The sequence below is a fragment of the Pteropus medius genome, unplaced genomic scaffold, assembly GCF_902729225.1.
Source record: "Pteropus medius unplaced genomic scaffold, Ma_sr-lr_union100, whole genome shotgun sequence".
NCBI classification, from domain to species: Eukaryota; Metazoa; Chordata; class Mammalia; order Chiroptera; family Pteropodidae; genus Pteropus; species Pteropus medius.
In genome coordinates this window covers 10,623,374-10,644,078 of record NW_024342474.1, presented here as the reverse complement: position 1 = coordinate 10,644,078, position 20,705 = coordinate 10,623,374, and the positions used below count along the sequence as shown (strand labels likewise).

At 34.7% G+C, this 20,705-nt stretch overlaps 2 protein-coding genes across 22 annotated transcripts in view; one reads left to right on the top strand and one right to left on the bottom strand.

Annotated features, from left to right (window-relative positions):
- Positions 1 to 9,863, bottom strand: part of CNOT2 (CCR4-NOT transcription complex subunit 2) — a 102,665-nt gene extending 92,802 nt beyond the window's left edge. For 2 of the 7 annotated variants that reach the window (XM_039866000.1, XM_039866004.1), the window contains exon 1: positions 9,716 to 9,841. In XM_039866000.1, the coding sequence (XP_039721934.1) occupies positions 9,716 to 9,720 (5 nt within the window). In that variant the 5' untranslated portion in view covers positions 9,721 to 9,841. Of the gene's footprint in view, positions 1 to 9,715 lie in introns of all 7 variants that reach the window. The other 5 variants (XM_039866006.1, XM_039866007.1, XM_039866001.1 and 2 more) reach the window with 4 other exon arrangements.
- LOC120605063 (uncharacterized) overlaps positions 9,188 to 20,705 on the top strand; it is a 144,714-nt gene continuing 133,196 nt past the window's right edge. For 2 of the 15 annotated variants that reach the window (XM_039866011.1, XM_039866010.1), the window contains exons 1-2: positions 10,091 to 10,348; positions 20,322 to 20,326. In XM_039866011.1, the coding sequence (XP_039721945.1) occupies positions 10,128 to 10,348; positions 20,322 to 20,326 (226 nt within the window). In that variant the 5' untranslated portion in view covers positions 10,091 to 10,127. Of the gene's footprint in view, positions 15,104 to 20,321; positions 20,327 to 20,705 lie in introns of those variants that run through there. The other 13 variants (XR_005653503.1, XR_005653502.1, XR_005653511.1 and 10 more) reach the window with 11 other exon arrangements.

The following is a 20,705-nucleotide window of genomic DNA, read 5'->3' as shown; positions in this document are numbered from 1 at the left end:
ATGGAGCCCAAACTAGTCTTCCCAAAATAATATATTATTTTGCCAGTAAAGATTGAGCATATACTCAAAGGTAAATAAAGGACTTGAGTTTCTCAATTTTCAAATATTAAATGACAGGTGCTGTTTTATGTATTCCCTCTGAATTTTCTCCAAAATTCTGGAATATTTTCTTTGCATAAAGAAAAAGAGATGGGAACCAACACCGCTAAGAACCTACTGTCAGGTGTTGTACATAATTGTTGTTTTATCCATTTTAAGGAAATGGACACTTAAGCATAGAACAGAAACTTGCCATAGATAATTCAACATAACTCATGCTGTAACTGGTTGACAAGTCTGAGTCCTAAAAGCCAATGATATCTCCGTGAGATTTATCACATTTAACAAAAGACTTATTAAATATCTATTATGTGCCATGTACCATTGCCAAGTGCTTCAGAAAGAGCAATGTTGAGATGTATTGATGTTACTCAGGATACTACATATAATATTTAACACAACGTTATCTAAACAAAATTCCTAGTAGGAAAAAAAGGTCTAGACTCTTAACAAAACTGCATCTTTCTTGTTTACATTTACAAATTTGATACAAAAAAAAAAAGAGCATGGTGCACTCTACGAAATAAATTGTGGCTTATTCTCATTTTCCTTTGCAGCTTTTCAAGTCTCGCTCAAAAGCAAACAAAACAAAAAAACCACCCAAGAGCCTTTTTATTCTTTTAGTACTCTATGAGGTAAGTATTATTATTTATCCACGTTTTTCGAATGAGAAAACTGAAGTTTAGGGCAGATAAGTCACTGAGCTAATTAAAAGCAGTACAACAGTGACTCTGATTCAGGCTGGCTAGTACCAGAGACTTTAACATCATGTGAGATTCCAGGACAATATAACTCTCCTTAATAAGAAATAGTTGTAATGAGTTCCAATTTGTTCAGCCAAAAATGAACTAAATAGACAATTAGGCAACTTGGGCAACTCCAAGTCATCATGTTAGAATCATTAACTTTTGCGATTAAAAAATATGGTATATAAAGCATACTATCAAAGTAGTAATTTGTTTAAACTGCATTCTTAGGAATGAATTATTTTTATTTAAGTACATACATTTGGGCTCTTTTTTGCATATCAGAATTAACAAATAATGCTAGCAACCTAAAATAAATGCATAACTGTTACGCAGTAATCTGAACGACATATAAGACACATTTTAGCACTGTAAAATAAGCACTTTTAGTAATATATAGGTATCAGCTCCCATATGTTGTTAATTTAGACTTTTTCTGGTATAACTCTAATTTATCTAAGTAATCATGCCTGCAAATAATGTCAAATAACAATTCAAACTCTGCCTGCCCTGTAATTTATGTAACGAATTCCATCCATTAATGTAAAACTTTTAACTGCTGGTATTGGTTTATACATGTAACAAGTTCTCTGGAAAACAAACTAGAGTTTCGAAGTCACACAGTTCTTAATAAATAAAAATCCTGCAAATACAATACAAATAAAAAAATATTTGATCTAATAGAAAAATAATCCTTCAAAAATTTCACAAATATTGTATTTGCACCATCAAGCTTGTCATTTTAATTATAAATTGACTGTGGAATCTAAAATTTGACACTGAAGCAAAATCTGATTAACACTTGCATTGGTAAAAAAATATTTTGGTGAATTATTCCTCATCATGTAAGTCTTTCACACTACGGCAAATTCATTTCTTCAACCAATTTCTCATGAGGTCCCAGAACTCCACTGAGAATAAAAGCAGATTACTTTGCCATTCTCCAAATCCAGCATATTCTCTCCAAGCTTTGAACACTGGAAATGCAGATTCCGTACATTCACGCACCTAGTGTACTCCAAATCATTCTTTAAGATTCAGTTCAAATACTACCTCCCTGAACCAACACATTAACCCCCTCAAACAAGATTGCTCTACTGTAGTATACACCCACAGCATGCACCTCAAAAACTAAACTTACAAGAATTATTCAGTGCACTTATAAAAGTACATGGCATATAGTAATATTTAGTAAACTGTACAAGGAAATCTGATTCAACATGAAATCATTACTAATAAATTTCTAAGAAAAAAATGTAAAACTTTACAAAACCAAAAACTTTTGAAGGTTTTGATGATTCTATACAAACACAAAGTTTTAAGCTTGCTTTCCTTTATAACTTTCTACTAATACAGACCGACCCCCAATTCCACCTGATCCTGAAAAATTATCAGGGCCTCTTAATGAAAAATAATCCCTCCTCTCTACAGCTCTTATAAAATTTATTACAAATTATTGAGTTCACCAAAATATTTTCAGGAGTTGAGAGAAGAATTATATCTTAATCATCTATTTTATTTTTCACTTTAAAGTTTACTCCTACTTATGTAGAAAGCACTAAGTAACTGTTTATAACACTTCTTGGTATCATCAGAGGTGTAAAACTTGACCCTATCTCGAAGCCTTCTTTCTGCCTGGAAAACCATTCACCCAGAATTTTGCCTGGCTTTCTCCTTTTTCAGTTTCTGCTCAAATGACACCTCTAGAGAGGACCTCCCTCATCACCCTACTTAAAATAGTCTCCTCCTTCCATCCCTAATCAACTGATGTACTCTTATCCCTTTTTCTTCATTACAATTACCACTGTCTGAAATTGCTTGGTTACCAAGTTTTTATTTATTTTTTCTCTCCTTCTAAGATGTTAGCTCCATGAAGGCAAACTTATCTTACACACCACCATATGTACCCAGCACTACAACAATGGCAAGAAAAGAATAAACACTCAGATTAAAAGATTTTGTTGAAAATGTCTAGGATGCTAACATCTAACCAGTAGAGCCTAATTTTAATGTAAACAATTTCTATCCAAATGCTACACAAAACCAAGCAAATTCTATGAATTTTGCATCTCCAGAGAAAAGGAAGTCTTGACTTTTTAAAAAGCAGACTTTAGGTTGGAAGTTACCTTAGAGCTCAAGTCCAGTGGTTTTCAAACTATACTCTGAAATACCTTAAGAGTAGGCAGGCAGAGGTCAAATTCCCTGAAGCACTGGACAATTGTTTTATACATACACATCTGTTTTAGGATATGTTGATTCACACACATACAGAACACAAAAGTGCATTATACAGTCATGAGGCACTTAATGATGGGGATACATTCTAAGAAATGCATCATTAGGTGATTATCTTTGTGGGAACATCATAGAGTACACTTACACAAACCTGAACGGTATAGCCTACCAGGCTAGGCTATATGGAATATAGCCTATTGCTCCCAGGCTAAAGGCTGTACAGCATGTTACTGAACAAAACAACACAAGATTAAATCAAACACAAGAGAAAAGGATGCAATCAAGAGGTGCAGTAAATGAACTGTGTATGAGACGACTGCCAGCAAAACAGCATGTTTTACAGCAAACTTTTTTTATTATAAGTACACTCTAAAATAATGAAAGTAGAATATAATAAGTAACACACAAACCAGTAACATAGTCATTTATTGTCATTATCAAGTATTCTGCACTATACGTAATTGCATGTGCCATACTTTTATACTACTGGCAGGTTAACACCAGCATTGCCACGTGATATGAATTGTGCTAGGAATTCAGGATGACTAAAACATTACTATGCAACAGAAAATTTTCAGTTCCATTATAATCTTATGAGACTAATGTTGCATATGCCGTCCAATATTGACCAAAATGTCATTACGTGGCCCATGCCTATATTATCAAATTTAAACATTTTGGAGACTGCTATCTCTGTTCCAGGTTAAACAGTTTGCTACAGACCTCAAACAAAGTTTAGCCTGACATATGTATGCATATATCTATAATTTCTCATAAATGTGCATAGATTAGAAAAGTTACAGCTCTAAATATTTTTCTCAGATCAGACATGCTGACTCACTTAAATTATAAAAACTACACTCCTAAAAACACAATTTTGGGCACTACTAAATCAAGGTGAAGTTCAAGGTATATCTGCTCAGCACCTGCAAGATATGGCATCAGTGTGATAGAATATTAACTATTCTCATTATAAAAGTTTTGGTGTTTCTTGACAAATGTTTAATTTTTAAAAATACGAGCAGCTGCTGTATTTTGCCAGAAAGTCAAGCTTTAAACAAAAATTTACTACTACTCTTTCAAACTCCTGTATTATTTTAACTATCCTGAATCTGAAAGATGATCAGTTAAAAACAAAGGAAACTCTCCACTTATTTAAAATGATAATTCAGGAATTTCCCTATGGAGTAGCATTAGGTAAGAAAGGTATTAGATGCCAGAGTCTCATCTGAGGATAAAATGACCTTCATAATTCCAATTACTAATTTTCATACTAATTGACACTTTTATCTTTCTGTTTTAAAATTTAACCTTATTTTAAAAATTACATCAAAATAACAAACATATAAAAAGCTGAGATGAAGCATACTACAGTGCTTTGCAAGCTGTAAAGCATTTATTTTTTAAATATAAAGTAGTACAATTAAGCCAAAAGGAATTAGGTACTTTAAATGGCATGGTAAACTTACTAAGTACTATTATTTGACCAACCTGTAAGAGATGTTTACAAACAGAAAATTAAATAAGAAATTTGTATGCAGGGTTAAGTATAATTTACAATGTAAAAAGTAACACAAAAACAGATTCCTGCCAGATATGACACAAAACCAAATGTTCCTCTCCCAAACACATTGTATTACATAATCAGTCATTACATGTTGTCGAGGTGCTGATACAAAATGCAGTTAATGCAGTTATGTTCCAACACTCAAATACATAAATGGAAAAACAGTATATCAATGTGTTTGGGGGCGAGAGAGCAAGTCACTTACTTACTGTTACCTAAACTGCCAGGACACATAATTTTCTTATTTTATCATTCCTTGGCAAAGTAAAAATTTACTAAGTGTGTATTCTCACCTACTTTCACATAAAGAAAACCATTTCAAATCAGTAGAAGCAGAGAAAGGACTGGTGTCCTGAGTACTAGATCAAATTATCTTTTAAAAAAAATATGCCATCTCTGTATCTTTCGTAGTTTATCATCATTAGTTTCTGGAAAATATATAGGCAAATAAAACAAAAGATTTCTAAAATCTTAAGTCATATGTTGGCATCTCTACTCAATGCAATTCTGGGAGTCATTTACTGTTTTGATTTCTACATCTCAAAAAACTGACATGAAACTGGTGCACAATCTTTTATTCAAACTCTTAAAGGCCAAATGTTTCTCAGTATTGTAATTTTCAAGTTTTAGAAAGGTAAAATAGTGTATATAACACATATGACCTAACGTGGTTAAGCCATGGTAAATACATACTACCATGTAACTATAAATACAAAATATCTCCTTCAATGACCTTAGTGACCTTAGCCATACAAAAAACAGCAAGAAATACAGACTTAAACATTCTGCCAGACGCACTTTATTACTAACATCTTTCTTTAGTCCTGTACTCACTCTATACACATTTCTCTACGTTGGTTATCTAGTTTCCCCTAGGTAATTAGAATCAAAACTGTAAGAAAGGATTCAAGGAAGTAAAGGAATACAGGATGCTCCCTCTCTCCCCAACCCTTTTTCCAATCTGTTGTTTCTGATCTGTGGATTGGCAAAAAGCCCTCTGACAGCACTGTCAAATGACAATGGAACCAGTTCAGTCTACTGCATATTTATTGATAACCTACTAAGTACTAGGCACTATAGAATGTACTAAAAATGTAAATATTAATAAGACAAAGCCCTACCTCTTAGGTTTTTCCAGTCTAGTGGAGGTTATGGTAGATAGCAGGGTTGGATAGTAAATTACAACATAGAGTGACAAAAGCAATTAAGAGAAGTTTCAAGACTAAAAGCAGTATGGTAGAAAAATTTAGGGAGTCAGGGAAGGTTCTGTCATGAAAGTGACACTAGAATAGTTTTGAAGAGTAAGTCTGTCAAACAGAGAAATGATAGTAAAAAATAAGCCTCCCACACATGTAAAAACATACACATGAAAGCGAAAAAAAAAAAAAGAGAGGAATTAAAAAAAGCTTTCAGGGTAAGTGGCAAATATGTCCAAAATATCTACATTTAAATAGACTTAGATCCTGAGTCTAAGCATATACAACTTATTATATATTTATGTGTGTCCAGTAAAGGGAAACTTTGTCTTTTCCTCTTATTTTTTTGCATTTCCATATTATATAAGCTATGAGGTCTTACCAAAAAATAAACACTGTAAACCATTTTATTAGTTCATAATACAGCATACCTGCAAGTGATATACCAAGAATTTGCACCTGTATTTCAGAGAACAAGCTATAAAAAAATATATTAGGAATTCTTTTTCCAGGTCATCCTAATAGTACAAAGTAAATAAACGAACAAGCCATCTGGGAATGACTTTTCATGAGAAGAGTTTTAAGAGCTTAAATTAGCCAAACAGAAAAATTAAAATTATGCACAGTATTTAAATTGACAAAAAGGGTCAATTAACAAAATCAAAGTAAAAATTATAAAATAATTTTAAAAGCTTAAAATCCTAATGTCCAGTCATTTCTTTCCAAAGACATACTTTATACAACAGACATCAATTTTAGATATAGCTGTTTTAAAAATATCCAGAAAAAATCAAAATGAAATTCAATTCCTTTAAGTATCACAGGAAGAAACCACCCTTAGTAAAGATGAACAGTCACCTGTATCATCAGCCACAATGACTCCTATCACAGTACTAGATCCCTTGATATCAACACTGTATGTAATTCTATTCAAACATTACAATGCAACTCAGATTAACCCTGCCTATAAAGCTGCCCTACCAGGTACCTTGGTTTCTTTTGCTTCTTTGTGTTACAAAATCCACTAGAGGTCTAGGTAACAAATAAAATCTTAGTAGTATCTTCTCCTAAGACTGTATCACTATTTGCATAAGTTGTCCTCAAATGCCTATTCAAGCACGCACATGTAAAGTTTGCTTTTATGTAATCACAAAAGGATGAACTTTCTACAATTCAAATGTTTAAGACAATTTAAAAATTTTATTTAACACTACTTTTAAAGAGCAAAAAAAAGTTAACTTGTTTTTACTAATCTATTAATAGTCTACACATTATTTCATATATAGATATGAACCATACTTTTTCTTTTTCTATATTATCAGAAAATCTTCTGAAGCAAATTTGTCACTAAAAAGGGTAAAACTATAATTTCTCATGGGTTGTTAAAAATTCTGTAAGGATCTTTTAAAATACAAGTACTTTTAATACCAATATCTAATGAAATAAAAACAGAAAACAACTGGGGTAGAAGCATTTCTAATAAAATCTACTCACAAATCTGAAGTATTTATTTTAGAACAAGCAAAACTTTCAGGTTATAACTAACTAAAGTATCTCAAAAATCAAAAAGCAAATTAAGTGTCCAAAGTTATCAAAACATAGGTAATCGGTTCTCCTGAGGAGGAATATACTGAGGTTTATTTTATCAAGTACTTTTCCAATGAAAGGAACATGTCACACATACTCACATTTTGCCCTCATTTTTCCACCATATAAATTATTTTAAAATGAAAGTATTATAGAAATTTTTTAAAGGCTATATTTGTTGCTTGGTTAAATATACAGGCAATTCTCATTCCCCAACAGCATCAGATTAGGTTACAAATATCTCTACATAGCACACTTAAAATAAAAGGGTTCTGCCAACAAATGATGCTTACGTTAATTTTTTTATGGATACAGCATTAATTAGGACGCTAAAAAATGTTTTTCCGTTCCTATCTCAAATACAAAGTATTCACAGAAGTCACTGCAATTCAAGCCCTCAGAAAAAGATGAGAGAAAAGTAACTGTAAAATTAAATGAGGATCTTACAAAATCAAAGAAATGGAGGAGTTTTGCCTTTTTACAAGCATTCTGTATTTTTTCCTTCGGATTTAATATTACAAAAGAACTACAAACTGAAGAGGAGTTCAACATACAAAGCTTACTAAAGATCTTGGTCCATTAAGAAGTATTTTAATGAAAAGATATCAGAATGTAGACATCTAACTATTTGAATGTAGAGACATTTAACCATAGCGCTCCACTGTGATTCTTAATTAACCCTTTAAATCTAGAACAAAGTTATCTTTTGGAATTGCAAAAGAGATGTGTTCACTGATGTTTGGGAAACAAATGTTATCAAATACAGCAAACATTCCCTAATAATTCAACATAAACCTGGTATGTAAATATGTAGTTTCAAATTTCTATCCTCCCCGTAATTACTTCCACTTACGTTGTTTCCAAAGGCAAATCAAAAATTGGACTTATTCTAGAGATCTAGAAATTCCTAATATAAAGTATGACAGGAAATGTGTTCAACTCTGAACAAAATTCAAGTATGGCCTCCCTTGTTAACAGATTTTGTTAACTCAATACCTTCTACCATTTCGCCAAGAATCTAAAGGTTGATATCAATATATACTAATTTTCTTATACTTATTAGAAACCGTCCTGAAGATTAAGGAAGATTCTTCGACCAAGAGTTTTATGAAAATGAAACAAAATGTATTGCATTCGGTCCTCTGGATGTTGAAAAGTGAAGGCATCTCTTAGGACTCAAAGGAAGTTGATGTTTAGGTTTCTTCGGAGGGGTGGTACTCGTATGAGACTTTTATGGTGGTAATACCATATTCACAGGGCCTGGAATAAATGCAAATTCTAAAACCTTGGAAATGCTTTTATAAAAGAAAACTACAACTCGTATTCGAAAAGGACCACAGTCATCAAGAGTTACAGGTTTTCTCTCCTAGATGGACAACAGAGTCTCCATTAAGAACAAGGTAGACCTATTTTAACCCCACTCATTTCTTCAGTAAAACTTTTTTAAGTTAGACCCAAGACTGCAAAAGGTGGAGAGGCCCCGGCGGAAGTAGAAACCCAGGGCTAGCAACTTCACAGACAGAAGCGTATCGGGTTGCTCCGCCGCCCCAGGACTATCCGGATTCAGCCTTTACCACACCACGGAAGCGTCACCCTACTGGTGCTGTGGCAGACGGAGCATCACAGTTGCACTCCTTCCACCATCCAAAGCCTTAGGTATTCCAGGGCCTAGAGGGTCCTGAGGCCCGTTAGCCAGTCCAGTGTCCCCCATCTTTTAAACACACACACACACACACGCACGCACACACGAGTTGCAGGTGATGTGTGTGTACTGAGAATGGGAATAGCCAAGACCGCGGCAGCTGATGAAAGGGCAGCAGCGCGTCTTAAAGCGGGCCCGGGCTCCTTGGCCACCGCTGCTGCCGCCTTCTCTTCTTCCCCAGGAAGCGGCGCGGCGGGGACTCCTCCGCGCTGGCGGGAGCCCGTGGGAGCGGAGTCTGGGGGAAGCCCCAGCGCCCGCCGAAGGGACCGGGCCTAGGATCCCGAGCTGCCGCGGCAGCGACCCGAGTACAGCGACGCTTTACGTCCCGTCCACCACCCTCCTCATACACACCCCCTCCCTCCCTCCACCGCCGCCACCCCCCCTCCCCGCCCGCTCCGCTCTCCCTCTCTCGATTGGAGCTGAGACAAAAGCAACGGGAAGCGGCGGGCCGGGACGCTGCCCGCGGACCCCAGGCGCGACCGGACCGGCCCCGAGGCATTCCCCCGCCTTGCGGGGGCCCCGAATCCGCCGCCCCCGCCGCGCGCCCCGCTGCCAGACTTCGGAAAATTTGCCAAAAACTCACCGCATGAATTTTCTTGTTCCGCGGATCCAAGATGGCGACGTATCCACCGCGGAGGCTGCTGGGAGCAAGACCTTTACCCTATGACCCCCGCCGTGACCCCCGTCGTTCCGGGTTTTCTCAAGGCGGCAGCGGAAGGTGGGAGCGGCGACTGCTTACGGGACAGGGTTAGGGCTGGGTAGACTGCTTCCCGCGCGTTCGCGAGTCTGTGCGGAGAGGCACTTCACTCTATCACCTTTTTCTCCACAGCCTACACCATGCCTCGCACTGAGTCACCGGGAGCCTCGTAGCTTCTCCGTGGCCGTTATAGCGAGTGGGGCCTCTGCATGCCGCTCCAGCTCCCCTGGGGCTGAGTTGCTTCACACTGGGCACGGGCCCTCCGTGCAAAGTGGGCCGCGGGGTCCAGGGGCGGGGAATGGTGAGGTGGCATGGGTCCGCCCTCCCCGGGGACGCAGAGCGTGTTTGTGTTTATGTCGGACACCCCGCCCTGCCCGCCCGGAACCAAGGCCCCCCTCACTCCCAGCACCTGAAGCAAATTGATCGCTGTTTCTCTTTCTTCCTTCAGCCCCCGCTACCTCCGGTGCTTGTGCACGCACTTCCAGGGACTGGCAGCACGTCACCATCACCTCCTGAGAAGTGAGTTCTCTTCTACTGAAACCATTGGTATTTTCTATTCACCACCCTTTTTTTTTTTTTTAACTTGGTGGGAGGGAGCATGTTTGGGAGCAGGTTTTTAAAGCACTTTTGGGTGAGCTTGTGCCAACCGAGTTAGAGTTGTAGCACTTTCTCTCCCCCCACTCCTCACGTAAGCTTGAGTTTGCGCTATCAGCAAGACTATTTGGAATTACGGTGTCTTTGGTGGAAACTTCAGGAGAGTGAAAAGACTCTGCTTTCCAGAAAAATAATTGTCAAAGTGTAATTGTTTAAAAATAATAAACCTCTCTTTATTCCTTTGTACCTTGATAAACTCTTTCCTTTTTGTTACTACTCGACATTTTTGGACTTAAGAACCTCTGCATATCGTTTTGGGGGTTGTGTAATTTCATAAAGTGAATATTGTTATTTCTGTCTGAGAGAATTTAGTAATATAAAGTACCATTTATTTGGAATAAATAAAATTTCTACGTCCTATGTTTGTTTATTGTGTAAAATCACCTTCCAGAAAACTCACTTGATCCAATTTAAAATATATCTATCATTGAAGGGCAAAGGGCATCTGTCAGTCGTAAAGAGCAAGAAAAATAAGCATACTGTAGAAGGCAACTGTCATGTTTATCGAATACAAGGTTCTTTGAAATATTAGTAGGTATTGTGTAAATTTGTTTATACTCCAAATGGTGCAGATGTAGCCAGTGGAAAATGTTTGCCTGGTTATCATTTCATTAAATGTTCTGCTTCACTGTGTTCTTTACTTCAGGAAAGTTTGAGGAACAAAGGTTTTTTATGTGCTGCTGTCCTTTTCTCCTCCCTTTATTCCAACCGTCCATTCCTGCTTCAGATGTTTCTTCTACTATGTAAGATGATGTGTTAAAAGACTGACTATGCCTCTAAGTATGTGTAATTCATATAGGTATATGTATACAGATATCTGTATTACTGAGCATTCGAATCTATCGATAACTTGAAAGTGTAACTTAATATTTAGAATCCTAAGATGAAATGATAAAAATGGGATATGCTTATATGTATATAGTAACATCAAGTATTACATTCAATCTATTAGTTTAACATAGGTGGGACTTCATTAAGACCAAAAGATGGACCTTATTCATGACATCGTACATTTACTCAAAAAAGCACGAGTTTTAAATAGCATGAACATTGATAAAATTGAGAAATCATTTCAGAAGGGGACAAGTCTAATCTGAGGCTTTCATTACCTTGGATGTTTTACTGAAAGATAAACATTTTCACCATAAATTTGTAGGGTAGGAGCGTTAGGAAAAGATAAACAATATTCTTGAGAACACTTTAGGATAAATTTAAGTCTTGTTGGAGAACAAGTTTTAAATTGTCCTATTACTGGTGTCCAATCTGGTAAAAATTGGAAAATATATTTAATACCGTAGAGATTGATTCTAGGTATTAAATGAGCTAACATTTGTTAAGGGCTTAAATTTATGGCTTTCTAGTAAGCACTATGGTACGTTTTTTTAAATTGTCCTATTGCATGAAAAAAGTTCACTTTTAATGCTAATATTGATCAAATATTCCCATTTGATCGTTTTTTTGTGTTTTTTAACTATTCGCTTTGATTTTCTTTTATTGGAAAAAAGTCCATACCCTGTAGGTGTTTTGTGTAAGGTAAATTCCTTATGTACCTTATAGAAAAATTACTGATTTAGACTGAGAAAAGAATTCTCTATTAGGAGAAGAATTAATTTGTAAATAACTAGTTGTAGGAAACGGGGAGGCCTCACATTTTTTAAAAGGTATAGACAATGAAAATCTTACCATGGTAAAAGATAAAAAGAACATACTCAAATTTAACAGGTACTGAAACAGAACATTTGGATCCAAGCTGTCCTCTCATAAACAGTACCACCAATAGTTCATTCACTCACTTAGACATAAAACTATTAATATTTGGTGATTCCTTATACTCTAGGTCCAACTCATCCAGTACCATCAGCTCTTCCTCATATGTATCCTGAGTTCAACCACTTCTCATCACCTCTGATGCCACCACCCTGTCCAAGACACCATCGTCTCTCACACAGCAGTATCCTCACTATCTCCTTGCTTCTACTTTTCCTTATACCGCTTCAAATCATTCTCTACCAACCAGAGTGATCATTCTTAAAAGTTCATTAGGCTACATCACTCCCTTATTTAAAATTCTCCAATAGCTTTCCTTAGAATAGAATAAAATCCAATTTCCTTACCATGGCCTTTAAAACTGCATACTCGGGCTCCTGCCTAAATCTCCAACTTCACCTTCTCTTCTGTTTCTGTCATGTACCAAGCTTTTCTCACTCTGTAACAGAGACTTAATTGTCCCCCGAAATTTTTCATTTTTTTTCATGGGCACACGGCTGTCCATAATAAAAACTATATTATTCAGTCTTTCTATAGCCATATGGTAGTTCTAGTTCATGGGATATAAGCAGGTATGTCATGTGACACTCTTCCAGAACCATCCTTAAAAGACAGCTGTTGCATGCCTTCAGTCTTTTACTTTTCCTTTTATCCCGCACCCTGGAAGAGCTGCCAGTTTGGACCATGTGTAAGTTTCCCCATCCTAGGGATGGTGAAACCATAAGCTGGTGGAAACATGGGGCCTTAAGACCTTTGTGGAGCAATATACCAGCCCTGCACTCTTTACATTCAGATTTTGATGTAATTTTAAAAAAACTTACCTTGTTAAAGCTACTATTTAGGATCTCTTGTTCTCAGTTGGACTTATTCTTAACTGATACTCCTTCTCAGGACCTTTGAGGTTGCTGGGGATTTTTTCTGCCCAAGATATGCTTTTTGTATAGCTGTGTGACCGACATTCTCATTCTTCAGGTCTTAACTCAGATATCTCTAACACGCCTGGCCACCATATCTAAAGTAGCTCCTTTTTGCATTTATTCTTTCTTACGTGACCCTCTTTTCTTAATAGCATTTATAATTTATCATTATCTTTATTATGTAACCCTTCACCCTACTAAAAATGTAAGTTCCAAGAGAGCAGGGACTACATTTGTTTTGTTCACTGTGTTACTTCCACACATAGTACACATTAGGTAAGTACTGTTGAATGTATGAGACTGAATAAATGAACCATTGCATGAGTGAAATAGAGCCTTATCCAAATTAGGTAGTTATTTTCTTTTTTTTAAAGTAAATGTCTTGAAAGTTTTTCTTCAATACATAATATATAAAATCCAAGCTAGGAAGCAGCTAGGAAAAATAGTGTTGAACTAATGGAATATGCCTAGCTTTCAGCCCTTGATAATGAAGATATGTATCTTTCTAGGAAACCTATAAGGTTATTACAGAAAAAATAAAAGTACTTGGTGAGGTGGAGTGGCAAATCAGAGAGCACTGCAATATACTATCTAGGGCAGAAATTCCCACTAAAGAGTAGTCTGGTTTATTATATAATTTGCTGGACATCAGATTTGTCATCTAAAATATATGTAAGAATCTTAAGCTTTGAATGGTAATATTATAATAAAAGTTTAATAGTAAGTCCGACGTATGAGTGACATAAGTGTTACACATTAATTTGGTCTTCAGGTTTTATTTTAAAAGTAATTGTCTTGATAGTATTGGTTCAGAAAGAAACAGGATTGCTTATGCTGCCGAGAGTATAACTTGGCACATTTTTAGCGTGCAGTTTGGCAATATGTATCAAAAGCCTTGAGATTGAGTATTTGACAGGCAATTCTTCTTCTAGAAGTGTATCATAAAAATATGTGTAACAATTTTTTTTGCAAGAGTCTGCATTAGAATATCAGTTAAATAAATTAAGCTACATCCATACAACAGTGTTCAGCCTTTAAAAATAATATGGAGGAAATTTTATTGACATGATATATTAGATGTAAAGAAAGTTTTAAAATATAATTCCAATTTTGTAAAAATTTGTAAATTGACAAGTACTAACAGCATATGTACAAGTGTTAATCCAACCTTGCAGAAATAACTATTGCAGTTGTTTTATTTCATTATTACCATTTCATAATTTTTAATTTCCACAGAATAAAAATTTTTATAATACTAATTAGAAGACTGCCTTTAGCTTTAAAGAAAGAAGTGGATAATTTGGGGAAATAGTACCACATACGCAGTTGTTAAGCCTGATATGTTTTATCTTTTCTTCTTCCTATACCCCACAACTAATTATCAGTTCTTGTATAGTTTACCTTCTCCAGTTTTTCAGCCATTCTTAATCAGTCACTCATAATCTCTCATCTGAACTTCTGAAAGATCGTTTAACTGGTCTTCATTAAGTTTAATCTCTTTCCCGTCTTGTAAACTATCACCAGATTCTACAGTAAACATCTTAGGAGACTCCATCAAATAAAATCTCTATAATGATGCCTCATTACCTGCAAGATAAAAGCACACACTCCTATTCATGAGGTATAAAAACCTTCTTGATATAAGACCTTCTTACGTTTGCAGCCTCAGGTACTAGTTGTGGTTATATCCCTATACTCCATGCTGCTTCATATTTCACGCCATTGCAGTTTTATTTGCTCTGCCTTTGAGTGACCTCCTGATCCCTCCAAACTGTCTTAACAAATTTATCTTTAGTCTCTTATGCTGATTTTAAAATATGTCCACAAATTCTTTGATATTTCATTCTTCGAGAGATGAAATTTAATTCACCCCCTTTAAAGATTGAACCTTGTGACTTTTTTTCTAATAAGCAAAATAAATTGGAAGTATATGTGACTCTCAGACTAGGTCATAAAAGGCATTTTGACTTCTCATGCATACTCTACTGAATCACTCTAAGGGAAGCCAGCTATTATGTCTTAGGACGTTCAGGCAGCCTGTACAGAAGCTTATGTGCCAAGGAAATGAAATCTAACAGCCCATAATGAACTGAAATATGCCAACAACCACATGAGTGAACTTAGAAGCAAATCCTTGGGCCCCCTGCCCCCTCAAGATGACCCCAGCCTCAGCCAACAGGGGCTGTAACCCTATAAGAGACTCTGAGCCAGAACTACATAGCTAAGCCCCTCTTAAATCTGAAATAATAAATATTCATTTTTAAACTGCTAGAGTTTGGGCTAATTTGTTATGCAGCAATAGATAACTAATACATCTTCCTTCAGGACTCTTGTGAAGTTTTTCTGAACCCACTTTTTTCTTCACTTAATCTTCCTTTAGAATTGGATTTTGCCCTGCTGCACAATGAGCATCTATCTTAAGGGCAAAAACTATGTCTCATTTTTTTTTCCCTAAGTGTTTTATACATCAAGTGTTTTAGCACTTACATGCCCAGCATTATACTAAAAAGAGGCAGTCTCGATATGATCTGGAGAAAAGTATTCAGAGAAAAATATAATTAGGAAATAATAATAGCGGCAACAGATACAGCAAACACTTAAGACTCTATATGCCAGGCACTATTTTAAGCATTTTGGCCATATTAACTAATGAACTCTTTCCATCTACTTTATCTGTAAGGAATTGTGAAAATCTGTGGTACAGACTATATATTCTCTGCTAGATCAGAAAAGGGAAGTGAAAGAGGTGTAGTGTGTCAGGGATAACTTCAAGGGGCTGTTTAGGTTCCATGTTAAATAACATAGTTTGGACAGATGTGGATGAAAGGAGGGGACATTTTCAGTGAGGGAAATAACATGAGCAAAGTCGTAACAAAGTACTACAGACTGGGTGGCTTATATTTCCTCACAGTTCTGGAAGCTAAAAGACCGAGACAGGGTTGGTTTCTTCTAAGAGCCTCTGTCCTTGGCTTGTAGATGGCCATTTCATTTCACATGATGTTCTCTATATATATGAGTCTCCAAATTACCCCTTTTTATAAGAATACCAGTCTCATTGGGTTAGGGCATTACCTGTATGACCTCATTTAACCTTAATTACATTTTAAAGGTTCAGCCAACTGGCGACTAGAACCAACCTAAGATAAGTAGAGAGGGCTAGTGGAATTTATGTAGAATAAGGTGGCAGGATTTTGGAGTATTTTAAATGTCAGGTGGAAGTTTTGGATGGCTTTTGATAAGTCACTGCTAATCCATTCCAAGGTTTAGCACCAAAAATGAAGAAGAAAATAAATAGGATTTATTGTAGTGCATGTTTTTTCATACCTACTTTTATCACCTTTTACCCCTCTCATCTTTCCAAGATAATTATTTTAAATTGAGTCATCTCAAAATTAATGTTTTTACCCATTCATATTAGTTTCATACAATGTTATTTTTTGACGCATTATGCAAAAGACTCAACAAAATACATTTTACTCTGCTTTCTCAACTTTGTTGAATGTTTATATCATTAAGCTGTTTTCTTAATAAAAACACCAATGCTACGTATGATTATAAGGTATCTTCCACTTAAAATTACTCCCCCAAAAGTTACCAGATTCAATGAATATATAATAGTAAATCCATTTAAAACACTTAAAATCAGCCAATACATTTTTGCTGGCAATGATAAATTAACTAAAACCTGTTTAAAAGGGAAACATGGATTAAATACTTAATTAATAGAAGAATGAAAATAAAATTTATGTACATACAATAGGTTGATGAAAGAATTATCTGTGCTGCTTAAATAGTAATGGTCTTAGTAATAACCATTCAAATGTTGAATGTTAATATTTTTTTAACTGAGGAATTTATACAGTATAAAAGAAAATGAAGATTACAAAGATAATGAGATAGTAAAGATTAGGAAGCACATAGATCCCAAGAAAACCTTTGGCATGGGAGAAACAGTCTAAAAACCTCCTACTTCAAACTGATTCCATCCTATTTAATAATTCTTGTGCTCAGGAACTGTTTTTATGTTTACTTAAAATTTTTACATTGCTTTTGTTTTTACATTTTATTTTTATTTATTCCTTGAAACTGCCCACATTGCAAATTGTTCATGGATGAAATGTGTTGCTGAGCAGATTTTTTTTCCTATGAAATTATGTTATAAACTTACTCAGTTTTCCATCTGATTGCTAATAAACCTTCGAGTTCATAGTTTGTAAAATAAACCCCATAAGGACTGAACGTGTAGAGCATGCTGCAAGTTACAAGAAATAAGCTAATAATGATCATATAAACCCTACATCTACAACAATACTCGATGCTGGCAAGAGATACAGTTCAGTCATGAAAGAGTTACTATAAACCTTAATATATTATTGTTTCTAACTATCTCACATTACAGTACTTGCAAACAATCAAAAGTCTTGCACAAAAAAAATTACAGTTATTCAGTATACATCACAGCAGCTTTTGAAATCAAAAGTAACTCGGTTAATAATTAAAAAACATTTTCTTTCTAAGAGGAACCTTGTGTCAATTATGTGATTAAATATGAATAATTAATTCTCAAAAACTATCAGAAATTTTCTATGAAGACACATGATAGTTTCATTTAAACAAAACAATTACCACCAATAAGTCTGTGCAGTAAGAGTAACAAATATTCCACTAATTAATAACATACCAGGATGCCTTAAGTTGCTAAGGCTTAAGAAAAGTCAGCAACAGGTTAAATATGCCAGTGTTCAACTCTGAAATTTTTTAAAATATAAAAAGAATAAAGTCTTTAGCTCAGCTTCCTAGTCTGTGACAGTCAATAGAACTAATAAAAATTGTTATTAGATCACAGGCTCAGCTTCTATACATATTTTTAGAAATTGCATAGAAGTATTAGAGTATCAAATCTAAAAGAATTTTTAAGAAATACCAGAACATACTGTACTTTAAATGAAGCATTCACCATTCTAAAATGAAAGTTAATTGTGATGCCTAATAATGCCAGTTTGGGGAGGGGGACATGTTTCATTGTACATATTAAGATCACTTTTTTAAAGATCTGTACAGATTGAGGTTACTGTTCACTTATAAAAGCATTTTATAGTGCTTGAGAATCTTTATTAAACTTCAGTGTTCTGTGAAATCTCATTATCATGACTACAGTGAGACTATATCAAACACAACCAAAATATTTTTTATCTTCAACCTGTCACCTATACATTTCATGCGATATTTGAAGCTCAGAAATACCAAAATGACAATGAAAATAAATGAATTTGTACAGTTCCTTGGAACTTGTTTTATAAGGATTTCTATAATGGGAGTTTCCAGAGCTTTGCATTATTTTCATGGCACTCTTCACGACTCTGTAAATGTTTTATAACTTATTTGAATTGTTTTCCAGATGTATTAAAAACATACATTTATGTTTTTAATATAACAAATTTTGAGAATAATAGAACTTCTGCTTCCTCATCTTAATACGATGTTCTACGCTGTTTTGGTATCCATTTATCATTCATTATTCAAATGTGATTAAATCTCAAGTGCTACTTACTGTGTTTTACTGTCATTAGTTCTAAAGAAAACTATGTGATGTAGGTATAGTAGTATAATTTCCCCCACTTCCATGTATGCCACAGGCATGTCGCAAATCTCCAATCTAAACTTGTGAGCCATATTCGCCCTTCAAGTATCTTTGTCCTTATATTGAATTTCTGTTTATTACTCATTACCTTTGGAATTGATCACAGCAATATTAAAGCCACTTAATATTCTGAACCAAACATTAAAGATATTATTACTCTCTAGTGCTTTCATGGGTCACTATCATCTGTAAAAATATACCTATTTTTCCTTTTCCTAAAAGGAAAAGCCAAATAAATGAGATAACCAGTGGGAGTAATAAAATATTTTTGGAATCTAGAAAGTGGCTGCAACAAACCAATCAGCACAAGAAAGCTCAACTAACAGTAATTAGAGATAAAACAAAGTCATTATTGGACTGATAACAATTATAGCTACCACTTAATTTGGCATCTACTTAATTGCAAGCACCATAATTACATAATTTTACTCAATCTATATAACATGAGAGATGGTATTTGCATTTTACAGATGAGGAAATGGAAACTTTGAGAAGTCATCTTAAATATACAGATTAGTTCTAGTTTTGGAGTCTTTTTTTAATTTATAATTTTTTTACATTGTATGTAATATTTTTATATGTCTTTTTCTGGAGAGAGGGTCAATAGAGCTCATAAGATTCTTTAAGAGGTCCCTAGTGAAAAAAAAGTCTAAGAACCACTGAAACTCCTCTCTGAGTTCAGCACATTTATTATAAGGAAGAAAGTAACTCTGAGGTAGTTTGGCTGAGTCAATCAAATAAGTAAATATGGGAAACTTAGGTAATTAAAATTCTGATTCAGCTAACATTTATCAAGTTCCTATATACCAGCCATACAGATTATATAGTACTATTTGTCAATTTTGATTAATACAGGAATAACTTGTAAGAATTATTGTGTATACCCAATGTGATAAATTATTTTTATTATGAAGTTACCCTAATATGTGCAAATAGGAAACTTGGTGTAAACCTATGCTTATAGCTCTTTTCTGACTATTAACCTGGAAAGATAGAAATGAAAATATTTTAAATAACAATTTTAATGTAACAGTTTGTTTTGCCAAACCTAAATCATCATGGGAAATTAATATAGCACAGATTTGTTTTAATTTAGCATACCAATATTGCTATGTGACAACTTAGTTTTTCCCACCTTTCTTTTTTATAATTTTTTAAAAACCTTTGTTCCAAAAGCAAGCATTTATAATATTTGGTCTTTTCCTGGCATGTATACATCATTAATTTGTTTCTATTCTTTACTATAGCCTGGGGCGATTTAAGTTTATAGCTTGTCTCCAACTCAGTTTTAAACACAAACAAAAATGGGCATTCAAATTAAGTGAAAGTATTTATTTACATAAAGGTAAGACCTTTCATCCAAAGTACAGTTATATTAACATTTAAATTATTTTTGAAATTTTCAAAACTAAAGATTTTTGATGAGAGATCATACATACTCAAGATTATGTTAGTGAATCACCAGGGATTTGAGAAGCAGAGGTTAAGGGCTTGGGGTTTTAGATTAGCACAGACCTGGAATATTATCCAACTAAAACACATACAAGTTGAGTGCCATTGGGCAAGATGCCAAACCTCTCCAAGGATCAGTTTTGTCACTTGAAAATTATACATAGAAATATTACCATGCCTTTCAGGATTGTTAAAATTTTTATGAGATGATCCGTGTAAATAAATGCTTAGCATAATATATGGAATGAACCAAATACTAAAAAAATAGTTGTTGCTATAATAACAATGATATTATTTGAAATACCACATGTAATCTAAGAATTTTAAGGAAGGAAAAAACCATAATTATTAAAGAAGCATTTAACGTAAAAATGCAAGAAAATGACAAACTATGTAAACGGCCATTTAAAAACAACAGAAACATAAATACGCTAGCTAGTGGTTA